Source organism: Zootoca vivipara, chromosome 1 (genome assembly GCF_963506605.1).
Source record: "Zootoca vivipara chromosome 1, rZooViv1.1, whole genome shotgun sequence".
Taxonomy (NCBI): Eukaryota; Metazoa; Chordata; class Lepidosauria; order Squamata; family Lacertidae; genus Zootoca; species Zootoca vivipara.
In genome coordinates, this window is record NC_083276.1 from 49,655,026 (window position 1) to 49,667,215 (window position 12,190).

The 12,190-nt window shown below is 42.0% G+C and overlaps 1 protein-coding gene across 3 annotated transcripts; it reads left to right on the plus strand.

The window, feature by feature from the left end:
* The first annotated feature begins 30 nt into the window (after positions 1 to 30).
* Positions 31 to 6,764, plus strand: HARBI1 (harbinger transposase derived 1). 3 transcript variants are annotated; one of them, XM_035115297.2, is made up of 3 exons: positions 31 to 464; positions 4,634 to 5,333; positions 6,051 to 6,764. In XM_035115297.2, the coding sequence occupies exons 2-3, from the start codon at positions 4,664 to 4,666 to the stop codon at positions 6,425 to 6,427; spliced, it is 1,047 nt and encodes a 348-aa protein (XP_034971188.1). In that variant the 5' UTR covers positions 31 to 464; positions 4,634 to 4,663; the 3' UTR covers positions 6,428 to 6,764. The 3 variants fall into 3 exon arrangements, with proteins under 3 accessions (XP_034971188.1, XP_034971204.1, XP_034971197.1); XM_035115313.2 differs by having other exon boundaries at positions 31 to 223; XM_035115306.2 differs by lacking the exon at positions 31 to 464 and having other exon boundaries at positions 1,588 to 5,333.
* The last annotated feature ends 5,426 nt before the right edge of the window (positions 6,765 to 12,190 follow it).

The following is a 12,190-nucleotide window of genomic DNA, read 5'->3' on the forward strand; positions in this document are numbered from 1 at the left end:
CCCTCCCGCCGCCCCAGTGGGCCAGTCCGCAGCCGTTAATTATCGGTGGGAGGCAGGAATGCCCACCTCAGAGGCTTAAAGGGGCGAAAGGCCGGACTCGTGTCGTGAGGAATCTGCGGTTGGGAATGAACAGGCCGGGCGTCGTTAGAGGGACTTGGAGCTCCGCCTCGGGATCCGGGTGCTGGGAAGGGACTTCGGGACAGGCTCCTTTTGGTCTACCGGGGTAAATCGGGAGGCCGGCGGAGAGGGAGGTGTGGACGCGTAGCCGCGCCGCGAAACATGCTTATATCCTGCTCTTTCAGTCGTCTTTCTCCAACCCCTGCCAAGCGCAGCCCCTTCTCCCGCTTCCGTCCTCCTTGGAAGACCCCTTTGTGCCCCCAGTCTTCTCCCCCCTTCTCTAGGGAGGAACTTGTAGTCCACCACAGGGCCGGATTTAGGTTTGATGAGGCCCTAAGCTGCTGAAGGTAATGGGACCCTTTATATGTCCAGCTGTCCTTTGTCAACAACAAACTGTCGCTGTTTTTTGTGTTGAATATATGCTATATGGTAATTTATGGACCTAATAGGTATCTAACAAATAGGCACATAACAAATAGGAGCCTACACAACACAAAACACTGTTGCTGTATGTAGGTTTTATTTTATTTTATTTGTTTTTTATCTTATATTTTGGAAATGTACATCCAGTGGGGCCTTAAGCTATAGCTTGTTTAGCTTATGCGTAAATCTGGCACAGGTCCACCAGATGGTGTTGCACTACCGCTGCCACCATTGGCCAACTGGCCGGTGCTGATGGGGAGAGTTGGAGCGGGTGAGATTTCCACAACTACTGTTGGGTTACCCTGCTGTGTGTTCCGCTTTCACAGCATCCTCCAATAAGGCAAATTCATGCCCCTTAACTCGTCCTTCTAGAATCACAAAGACCTGCCTGCTTTTCAGCTCTCTTTTGCAGTTCCTGCTTCGTCAGGTGCCCTTCACTTCCCACCACAAACAGCTTAACGCCTCCTTGCCATTCTTCTCCCTCTCTTGCACCCCTTCACCTTCCATCATTTATGCTTTGGGTCCTTTAGGAAAGTCATTCCTGGTGGCTCAACCAAGAAGCATGAATGAAACCTTGAAAGTGACACATGAGAACCCAGCTGGATTAGACCACAGGCCCTTTTGATTCCGTATTGTGCTCTCACACAGTGACTAACCAGATGCCTAGAGACAGCTGCCTTCTTTGGGTGCACTCTGTTCTTCAAACATACCGGTAGTCTTGAGTGTCAGAAGTGTATTTTGCTGCACAAAGGTTATTGTGTGTTTTTGTAGACATACTAACACATATAGATGTGTCTCATGTATGTTACAAGACAAAACATTGTATTCTCAGGCATTGATAATGATGCTACATTTCCTCTTAAATCTATTTCTCTCAAAATGATGATAGGGATATTAATGACATATCAGTTACAACAGTTTTTTTAAAATAAAATCTTTATTGTTTCAAAAAGACAAAAATATACAAACAATTAAAAAAATGCAACAACAGTAGTACATGTGTTACATAATTGGTTCCCCCCCCTTGCCCTCCCATATTCCCCCCCTTGCCCTCCCATATTCCCCCCTCCTCTTATCCCTCCCAGCTATTCTCCCCAGATACTTCCCATCCTGTACTGGGCTTCTCCCTTTTTACCATGTGAAAATTACATACTACAATTCTTTATTATTTATATTATCAATATCGTATATGAGTAACATACTTCTACAATTATGCTAATGATAGAATCTTTAGATATCTGAGATTAAGATTTGGTTTTTCTATTTTATCTTTAATGTAATTGATAAATGGTTTCCAGATTTCAGTAATTTTTTCTAAATTCGTTCCTTTAAGTTCTTCATATTTCGTCGCTAATCTGTAGTATTGGAGTACTTTGATTTGCCACTCCTCTCTACTGGGAATTTATGAGGTTTTCCAATTTTTTGCAACTAGCAGCCTAGCAGTAGCAGCCGCCGCCAGTTACAACAGTTAATTGTGGGCTTAACAACTAGCTGCTGAATATTAGGAATAATTTTTAATAGACATATTGCCTCAGCTGTTACTGAGACAAAATAATATATTACACATACCTATGTCAGTTGCAACTACTTTTGTATTCATCGCTGGAAAAGGGAAAGCATTTATCTTTTTTAGTTGTCTCTTGGCTGAAATCTACACACATATAGAAAATACTATGAAAATGCTTTTTTAAAAAAAGTTTTGAAAAATACATTGAATTTGGCATAGCTCACTGTCGCCATCTAGTTTCACATTTGTATATTGCACTCTACAACACATTTAAAATGTTTTATTTGCAGGGTGGTGCTGTTGGTTAAATTACAGAGCCTAGGGCTTGCTGATCAGAAGGTTGGCAGTTCGAATCCCCGCAACGGGATGAGCTCCCATTGTTTGGTCCCAACTCCTGCCCACCTAGCAGTTCGAAAGCACGTCAAAGTGCAAGTAGATAAATAGGTACCGCTCCGGCGAGAAGGTAAACGGCGTTTCCGTCCGCTGCTCTGGTTCGCCAGAAGCGGCTTTGTCATGCTGGCCGCATGACCTGGAAGCTGTATGCCGGCTCCCTCAGCCAATAGAGTGAGATGAGCGCCGCAGCCCCAGAGTCGGTCATGACTGGACCTAATGGCCAGGGGTCCCTTTACCTTTATTTTTACCTTTACCTGAGTCTTGGTAGACTCTGCAGAGTCTGTTTGTAGGCTGGCACGTCTTCTGAGTTGTTTTTTTATTGATGTAGGTAATATCTGCCTTGTTTTTGACATCTTGCTTGGTACTCATGGGTGACCAGGAAATTCATGTAGGTGAATGAACAGGTTGGTGGAGGAGGAGTGGGTTACTCGGTCTCTTTTCTGCCAATCCACTTGGTTTCTCTGCGAGCCAGGCAGGAAGGAAAGCCTATTCCTTCATAACCACCAAATAGGCTAGTGAAGGAGGAGCAGATATACCCTTCCTTCCTACATGCCCTTTCACTTAGCAAGCTGGTTAAAAAAGCTGCCTTCTAAGAGTCTCATAGCTTGCATTTTCATGGTGGCCACAGAAGAAGGGACTTTTCCTTCTCCATGGCCGCTATGGCAACACAGACTTCTGGCTTCTTAGTAAGCTGTGGTGGTGAGCTAATTACTTTTGTTGGCTTATTTTCAGTGATGGCTAATACTAGGTAATCCCTCAGTTGGAGGAACCAGACTAGATCCAATCCATTGGTTTTTGGTTTTTATTATTATTAAATTGTTAATATTGTGAGTGCAGAATAACACAACTATTATGAGAGAGGGGATGACAATCAAGCTCTGTCCACACATTCAGAGGGACAGAATGTTATGTTTATGTAATGCAACACATGGGTATATGAAGAGGGGAAATGGTTATTACATACAGGAATGAGGAGATACTGCAAACTATTTATTAACATTTTGTCTCTTTCCAGCAATGGACTCCAACTGAAAAATTCTCTTGTAGAGATATCACCCTAAACTTAGAGGCTATATCTGATACCAAAGTGCCCCTTACATTGATATTTAATTAGACACCTACCTCCTCCTTTGTATTATAACTACTGTACTGAGAGTCACTGGTAGAAATTAAAAAACAGGATACAAGAAATGGAGTATTACTTTGTTGAAACTTTGATTTTGCAAAATTGGAACTCCTTGGTTCTCAGGACAGCTCCTTGCCTCCAGAATATGACTGACTTGCTTAACAATGGAAAAGAGTGGTTGGGTGAAGCATCTCTGTTTACATAACTTTCTCTTCTTAGGCACATAGTTTCAGTACATCTACATTTATCAACTCCAGTTGTTCCAGAATTCTAGATTTTGTGTGCACTTGGACAAACAGAAAAAACATTCTTGAGGGACAGCACAGCTTATTAACAAGCATTAGAACAAAGTAACTCTTTGTTTTTCAGTGCTGCGTGTTTCTAAAAATATCACCAGCTTAAGTTTTGCCAATTCACGCCCTCATGCCTCATACAGCCAATTAATTTTAATGCAGTAACACATAAAGAAAGAAATTTTCCTAGTCCTGTTTAACCGGTTCAGAGAGAGAACGTAAACATAGCACTAATTTCTTGTGAAGTATGTACTCAAGAGTTCCAATTTTGCATATGACCCAAGGTCAGTACTAATTGTGCATTCATGCTTTCTCAAGAATGTCCCATGACCCCGTGTGAAATTATATACAGCTCCAAAAAAATTTCCACTAGAAATTTCCCAGAACTATGACCATGATTCATTGGCTCTTTCATTGAAATTAATAGCAGAATCCCATGGAGATAATATTGTCAACTTTTCTGGTAAAATGTTATCTGGTAGGACTCAGTCAAGTTAATAGGACTGTGGGAAAGTTTTCTATATTTCTTTTCCTTGTATTCTCAGTTGTTCAATTTGGTCTCATAGCAATTAGTGTAAATGCCAAGTGAAATTAAAGTGTACATTTGTAAACTAATTTCAAAACCCTATTTAAGTAAACCCTATTTACTTAAGCCAATAGGTTTATTTGTGTGTAACTACGGTAGTATGAAATTGACAGTAGAGTCAAGTAGACTACAGTATTCGGATCCATGTCCTCAATTTTCCTTTTTTTTTTTTGGTTGCTCCAATGTAGGTGAGTAGAGAGAAGAAAGATCAACCCATCATGGCTGTTCCCATAGCCATTCTTGATTGTGATCTCTTGCTATATGGTCGTGGGCATCGAACACTTGATCGTTTCAAACTGGAGGATGTCACTGATGAATATCTGGTGTCTATGTATGGCTTCCCACGTCACTTCATTTACTATCTGGTGGATCTTCTGGGTGCCAGCCTTTCTCGTCCTACACAACGATCAAGGGCCATTAGCCCAGAGACCCAAATTCTTGCTGCATTAGGTTTTTACACTTCTGGTTCCTTCCAGACTCGCATGGGAGATGCCATTGGCATCAGCCAGGCCTCTATGAGCCGTTGTGTTGCCAATGTTACTGAGGCCCTGGTGGAGAGGGCATCTCAGTTCATTCATTTCCCAGATGATGAAGTGTCGGTGCAGCATCTGAAAGATGACTTTTACAGGCTGGCAGGTATGCCAGGGGTACTAGGACTGGTTGATTGCAACCATGTAGCAATAAAGGCACCCAGTGCTGAGGACTTATCATATGTGAATAGAAAGGGCCTTCATTCTTTAAACTGCCTGATGGTTTGTGATGCCAGAGGAATGCTACTGAGTGCGGAAACACACTGGCCAGGCAGTTTGCAGGACTGTGCTGTGCTGCAGCAGTCAGCCCTCAGGAACCAGTTTGAAGCCGGCATGCACAAAGATGGCTGGCTACTTGGTAAGCCTTTTCTCATGACTGACCTCTTTGAAAGTCTATCTTGGTGGAATTTCTGTTTGGTTCTGTGACATGCCACATAACATTTATGTGTCAAAACTGCAGGTTTTACAGTTCTCCCTCTATAAAGAAAAATCAAACAAAGGTAGCATGAAACATAGAATCATAGGGTAGCATAAAACATAGAATCTTAGAGTTGGAAGGGACCCCAAGGGTCATCTAGTCCAACCCCCTGCAATGCAGGAACCTCAGCAAAAGCATCAGTGACAGATGGCCATCCAACCTTTGATTAAAAACCTTCAAGGAAGGAGAGTCCACCACCTCTCGTGGTCAACAGCTCTTAATGTCTTAAAGTTTTACCGAATGTTTAGTCTGAATCTCCTTTCTTGCAACTTGAAGCCATTGGTTTGAGTCCTACCCTCCAGGGCAGGAGAAAACAAGCATGTTCCCTCTTCGATGTGAGAGCCCTTAAGATATTTGAAAATGGCTATAATATCTCCTCTCAGTCTCCTCTTTTCCAGGCTAAACATACCCAGCTCCTTCAAGTGCTCCTCATAAGGCTTAGTTTTCAGACCCTTGATCATCTTGGTTGCCCTCCTGGCTTCATATACGTATCTGGCTTCATATAGATACCTGGTTTTATTATCAGATGATGGAATTATTTGCACTCTCTCCTGTCCCTGTTTGGTTTGTGATCTTTCTTTCTTCTTCTTTTGACAGGTGATAGTTCATTCTTTCTTCGCACTTGGCTAATGACCCCTCTGCATATTCCTGAAACACCTGCAGAGTGCCGGTATAACATGGCACATTCAGCCACTCACAATGTCATTGAACGTACACTCAGGACAATTCGGTCCCACTTCCGTTGTCTGGATGGGTCAAAGGGCACATTGCAGTATTCTCCTGAGAAGGCCAGCCACATCATTCTGGCTTGCTGCGTGCTTCATAACATTTCTCTAGAGCATGGACTGGATGTGTGGTCTTCCCAATCGATGGGACAGATGGAACAGCCAGAGGAAGAATATGAACATATGGAATCACTTGACTCTGAAGCTGATCGAGTTCGTCAGGAATTATTACTCACTCATTTTAGCTAACATTACAAGACATACTAAGTTGGACATATTAAAAGACATGCAAACAATTATGATAGATCCTGATTTTCCTCTTACATTCAGCAAGAGAAATAAATGGGAATGCAACTATTGGAATTGTAATTTTGTGTTTGGATAGTATTTTGCATTTAATATACTGTTTTGGTTTCATTGTGCACATTGCATCTGATTCCGTCAGTACTCAGTATTTCAGTACCTGCTACTTTTTAGTGTCCAGCCTTATTGGAGGACCATTTATCAAGGACAATATGATATGGGAGGAATGCATATTCAGTTTAATATTGTATTTTTAAGTATTTAAAAATGTAATAAAATGTATCTTAACAGATTCGGAACACTTGTGTTTCATAAAAAAATTCCTTCAGTAGCACATTAAAGACCAACTAAGTTTTTATTTTGGTATGAGCTTTCGTGTGCATGCACACTTCTTCAGATACCATATCTGAAACTTGTGTTTCAGATATTAACTGAAGTTCACCCATATTGGTCTGTACAGACACAGGAGGTGCTGTAATTCAACAGTTTAACTTTACCCTTGATGGTGCACTTTTCCATTGTCTCTTGAGACAGACAAATGCCAACTAACTAAACTGTAAAGGTGGCTTAAACACGGTTAAAAATAGAAGTATTCCTCTTTTTTTGCTTAGGAACTTATCACTCTTGTCTGCCTTTTGTCATTCAACAGCAACTGGATTTGTGTAACGGAAAGGGATGTTGTTATTTACATAGATTGAGACAGGAGGGAAGGAATGGTTTGTGGTCCATTTTGTGTCCCGGTTAGAAAATGGGAAAATGGCCAACATTGAAATGGACATGCAATCCCTGATTCATCAAGAATGAGAGGTCAGAGCAAAAATAGCCTCAACAAATCTACAAAAATAATCCCTATGAAAAAAAAATCCTGCCCAATGTACCAACACAAATCTATGTAAAGTCTTAATAATCATTAACCTAGAGATTAACCTGTCACTGTGGGTGTGAGAAAGGTTTATTGTAGAGACCCCTGCATTCTTCACAGAGACTTGCACCCCATGGAGTCTATGTTGGTTGGTGTCAGATTACAGAGTCGTCTTTGGCATCACTCATAGCTGAGTAAGATTGTCTTCCATAAACACGGTTTTGTTTTTTTGTTTTTTTTAAATAACAATTTATTAATTTTCAAAAAAGATAACAAAAAATGAACAACAATATATAATGGAGAAAAGAAAAAACAACCATCATAATCAAAAATTTAAACCATTATTTTTGCTTGACTTCCCTCCCCTCCCCCTCTTGGTTTCATGGTTTAATACTTGTTTGTGCACGTCCTTATAACCTTATAATCTTAATAATTCAATTTTTAAACCTTGTTCATCTTAATACAAGTGAGTTTTAAAAGTTATACTAATGTGAAAGTATGTACACAAAGCTTAAAAGATGAGCATTAAACCTTTACCTCTTTTTTATTATTCAAAGTCCTCTTTCTGTCTTGGGTTCTGCGTTAACTAGTTTATCCTGTATAGTTCAATAGTTTAGTTTACCAGTCTTCTTCGTCTTCTTGAACAGAGGCTTCTTCCTTCTTTAGGGGCTGGCTGGTCGGTCTTGGCCTGGCATCCAATCTTGTGTACAGGAACAATGTACCGTATTTTGTTCAATAAGTCCAACAAGTCTTGTACATCTCTATGTCATAACTTCAGTGTTTTTTTTTAACAACAATCATTTCCCAAATTGTTTTCAAATCTTTATATGTCTTGTTGTTGTTGTTGTTTAGTCGTTTAGTCGTGTCCGACTCTTCGTGACCCCATGGACTATAGCACGCCAGGCACTCCTGTCTTGCACTGCCTCCCGTAGTTTGGTCAAACTCATGTTCGTAGCTTCGAGAACACTGTCCAACCATCTCATCCTCTGTCGTCCCCTTCTCCTTGTGCCCTCAATCTTTCCCAACATCAGGGTCTTTTCCAAGGATTCTTCTCTTCTCATGAGGTGGCCAAAGTATTGGAGCCTCAGCTTCACGATCTGTCCTTCCAGGGAGCACTCAGGGCTGATTTCCTTAAGAATGGATAGGTTTGATCTTCTAGCAGTCCATGGGACTCTCAAGAGTCTCCTCCAGCACCATAATTCAAAAGCATCAATTCTTCGGCGATCAGCCTTCTTTATGGTCCAGCTCTCACTTCCATACATCACTACTGGGAAAACCATAGCTTTAACTATACGGACCTTTGTCGGCAAGGTGATGTCTCTGCTTTTTAAGATGCTGTCTAGGTTTGTCATTGCTTTTCTCCCAAGAAGCAGGCGTCTTTTAATTTCGTGACTGCTGTCACCATCTGCAGTGATCAAGGAGCCCAAGAAAGTAAAATCTCTCACTGCCTCCATTTCTTCCCCTTCTATTTGCCAGGAGGTGATGGGACCAGTAGCCATGATCTTGGTTTTTTTGATGTTGAGCTTCAGACCATATTTTGCGCTCTCCTCTTTCACCCTCATTAAAAGGTTCTTTAATTCCTCCTCACTTTCTGCCATCAATGTTGTGTCATCTGCATATCTGAGGTTGTTGATACTTCTTCCGGCAATCTTAATTCCGGTTTGGGATTCATCTAGTCCAGCCTTTCGCATGATGAATTCTGCATATAAGTTAAATAAGCAGGGAGACAATATACAACCTTGTCGTACTCCTTTCCCAATTTTGAACCAATCAGTTGTTCCATATCCAGTTCTAACTGTAGCTTCTTGTCCCACATAGAGATTTCTCAGGAGACAGATGAGGTGATCAGGCACTCCCATTTCTTTAAGAACTTGCCATAGTTTGCTTATATGTCTTTGCTTATATATGTCTCATCCCAGGCCTTTTTAATGATTTTGCAATGCCACCACATATAATAACCTTTTATGCTTTTTGCTCTCCCTTTCCATTTTTTCTCTATCACAGTCAAAGCCTCCTCACACAGGGTATCATTTTTATCTTGGACCAAGTCATAGGACTCCCAAATTAATTCACACGAGGTGTCATTAACTCATAAACATGGTTTTAACAGTGAGTCCGTAAGGAACTGTGGAGGCCAATTCTGGATCCACACGTCCTTCCACAGAGGGGACATGCGGTAGGTTTCCGGGCAGGAGTTGATTAATGTGAGGGTTTCCCAAGCGTGCCTTCCTCTTAGCACGTTTCTCCCTTTTGTCCTGAGTTTGAGTGTCTTCAAAGCCCATGACACCTTTGGTAAAGTCTGTTCTCCAGTTGGTGTGCTCGCAGGCCAGTGTTCCCTGTTGTCGGTGTTTCCAGCGATGGGTTAAGGATTTGATTTCAGCACCCATTTTCCATTCTTAACTACTTCTACCCCAGGTGAGGCCCTGGCCTGGAAAAGAAGTCCTGATGCCACTCCATGCCCAGCTCTGTACCAACCTCAACAATTGGGGGGGGGAAACCTGCCCCCTCAAAAAAAACTGAGGTGGTGCAAAGAGCCTTGGCCCCTTGAAGCCATGTCTATGATGGGAATAAATTCTTATCTGCTTATTTGCCCTGCTCTAGATTCCATTTCTAACAGTGTTAAGTCAATGCATGTCTATTCGGAAGTATAGTTCACTGGGACTCTTAACTGCCAGGAAGATGTACCTAGGATAGTTGGATTCCAGTCTTGGTCATGTTGCAGCTAGATCTAGCTGTGTGGCAAATATATAGAAAGCTAGGAACCATGGTGAGGAAAAGCTTTTTGAATTCATTTGTAGAAAAATTGACTCCATATTCCAAAACTGTAAAGTACTTCTGTAATTTTAATTGTTTGCTATGGTATTTGTGAACATGCAGCAGTGCTAGGATGTGCTGCTGTAACACTGAATGAATGTTTGTCAGGCTACAGTTTAGGCAACAATACTAATATATGCTAAACTCAGAAACCAGATTGAGACAAAACTCAGGGACAGACTTTGGTAATCTGTTGTAATGTGGTGCCTTGGGTGAGGACAAAATTTGGTGCCCTTCAAAAATGATCTTTTCAGTTATGGATCTTCTCAATTTTTCTCCCCCTCGGCTTAGTGCCCTGTGCGGGAGGAATCACCCACACCACCCTAAATCTGGTGCTGCAAAACTGATTAGAAACGAAAGGGCCTTATGAAACTCAGACACCTACATGTACAACACATTGTTGCACAAGCAGGTGATGCAGGACCTTAATTAAGTACCCGTCCTTAATTATATTTGTGTTGTAATTATGATGCACTAGCTCCTGATGAGATCCTGGCAGAGCTGTCAGTGACTGAGAGCTAAGAGGAATAGATGGGGAAAGATGGTGTTATGAAAAATGTACCCCAAAATGCGTTGCCTTTTAAGAAGGACAGACGCGGGTCGGAAGCTCCAAAATTTGCACTAAGTTCAGCTCCGCCGGGAAAATGACAGAGACCACACGATGCTGTCAGGAAAAACAAACTGATCCCTTTATTGCAGAATGCAAAGCTACAGCTGTAGGGTCCCTGCCTCTGGAAAGAAGGAAGGAACCCCGGGAAATGGTGAAGTCCCCCTATATACCCTCCTGTTCATGCATGGAAATCTCTGGACTAGGAGGGAGGGGGAGACAAGGGCGACGGGGTGCGGAGATGACTCTTCCTTTCAGATGGAGAGATGTCAATCTCTCTTCTCCTGTCGTTGATGGTGCTCCCTGTTGTTTGGCAGGAAGGGCAATCAGTCAAGATGGGTGCAGAGGTGGGGCAGTTCCTGGCGATTTCCATGGGGTGGAAGTCCGCCCGGCAGTGTTTTCCTCCAGGCCATGGAAGGGTGGGCTACGTTGAGGATGGCAATTTATTTGAATAAAGTTGTCAAGCTAATCTTTCTATTGTCCGTGTCTTCCTTCGTTGGGTATGGGACGGTGATGGGGAGGTTTCAGGGGGGCTTGGGGTCAGAGAAGGGTTGCACAGAAAATAAGTATGGAAAACATTTCTAATACATCCTGACGTATACAGTTCTAAAATATAAAACAGTGGTTTTCTAATACAAAGAGATACTAACAAACCTATTTTCTAATACAGAGGAACACTAGTCTAATTAATCAAGAGTAATACTGAGGTTGTGGTTAGGTTCTTAGGCATATAGGGAGGGACGCCTTTCAAGGGATATAAGGGGTTTCTCACATTTAAGGCACATAAGGCCAGCAGACATATAATCACAAGAAGCAAGCATATAATCACGAGAAGGTAAAGGTTCATAGCAAGTTTGTATAAGGTTTGTATAAAATGGTAAGGCTGTATAAAAATGGGCTGCGTTACTTGGTGGAGTTTATGATAATTGTCTGTGATAATTGTCTAGGCGAGGGTTGCATATGCTTGTCCTTAGGCGAAGGGGAAATGCAGATGTCTAGGCAAGGGTTGCATATGCTTGTCCTTAGGCGAAGGGGAAATGCAGAGTTTATGTTGGATTTTAGGAGGTGTTTGAATATGTTAATCCCTGCGGAGGGGGTGCGGGTCTGTGGAGGGAAGGAGAGCCAAGCTGTGGCGGCGAAATGGTGGTGCGAAGGACTCTGGGTAGCCGTAGCTGTCAAGCTGTGGTTACCCCTCTCTGTTCATTAATAATGGTGTCCTGCAACCCCCCCAATATGATTTTATAACAATGGGGAAAGACGAAAAAGAGCCTAGTCTTAACAATGTAATCTTAACTTTGTCTGCTCAGAGAAAGTCCTTATGAATTCAATGGAGTTTACTCCCAGGTAAAAGGGGTTATGATTGTAGCTGTTGCACAGGGAGTAGTACATTTTGCTTTGTGAGTTGTTGAATACAATCATTTGCTTC

Coding starts and splice junctions, on each gene's coding strand:
- HARBI1 (XM_035115297.2), top strand. CDS start 4,664: ATGGCTGTTCCCATAGCCATTCTTGATTGTGATCTCTTGCTATATGGT. Junction 5,334..6,050: donor CAAAGATGGCTGGCTACTTG/GTAAGCCTTTTC, acceptor TTCTTTTGACAG/GTGATAGTTCATTCTTTCTT.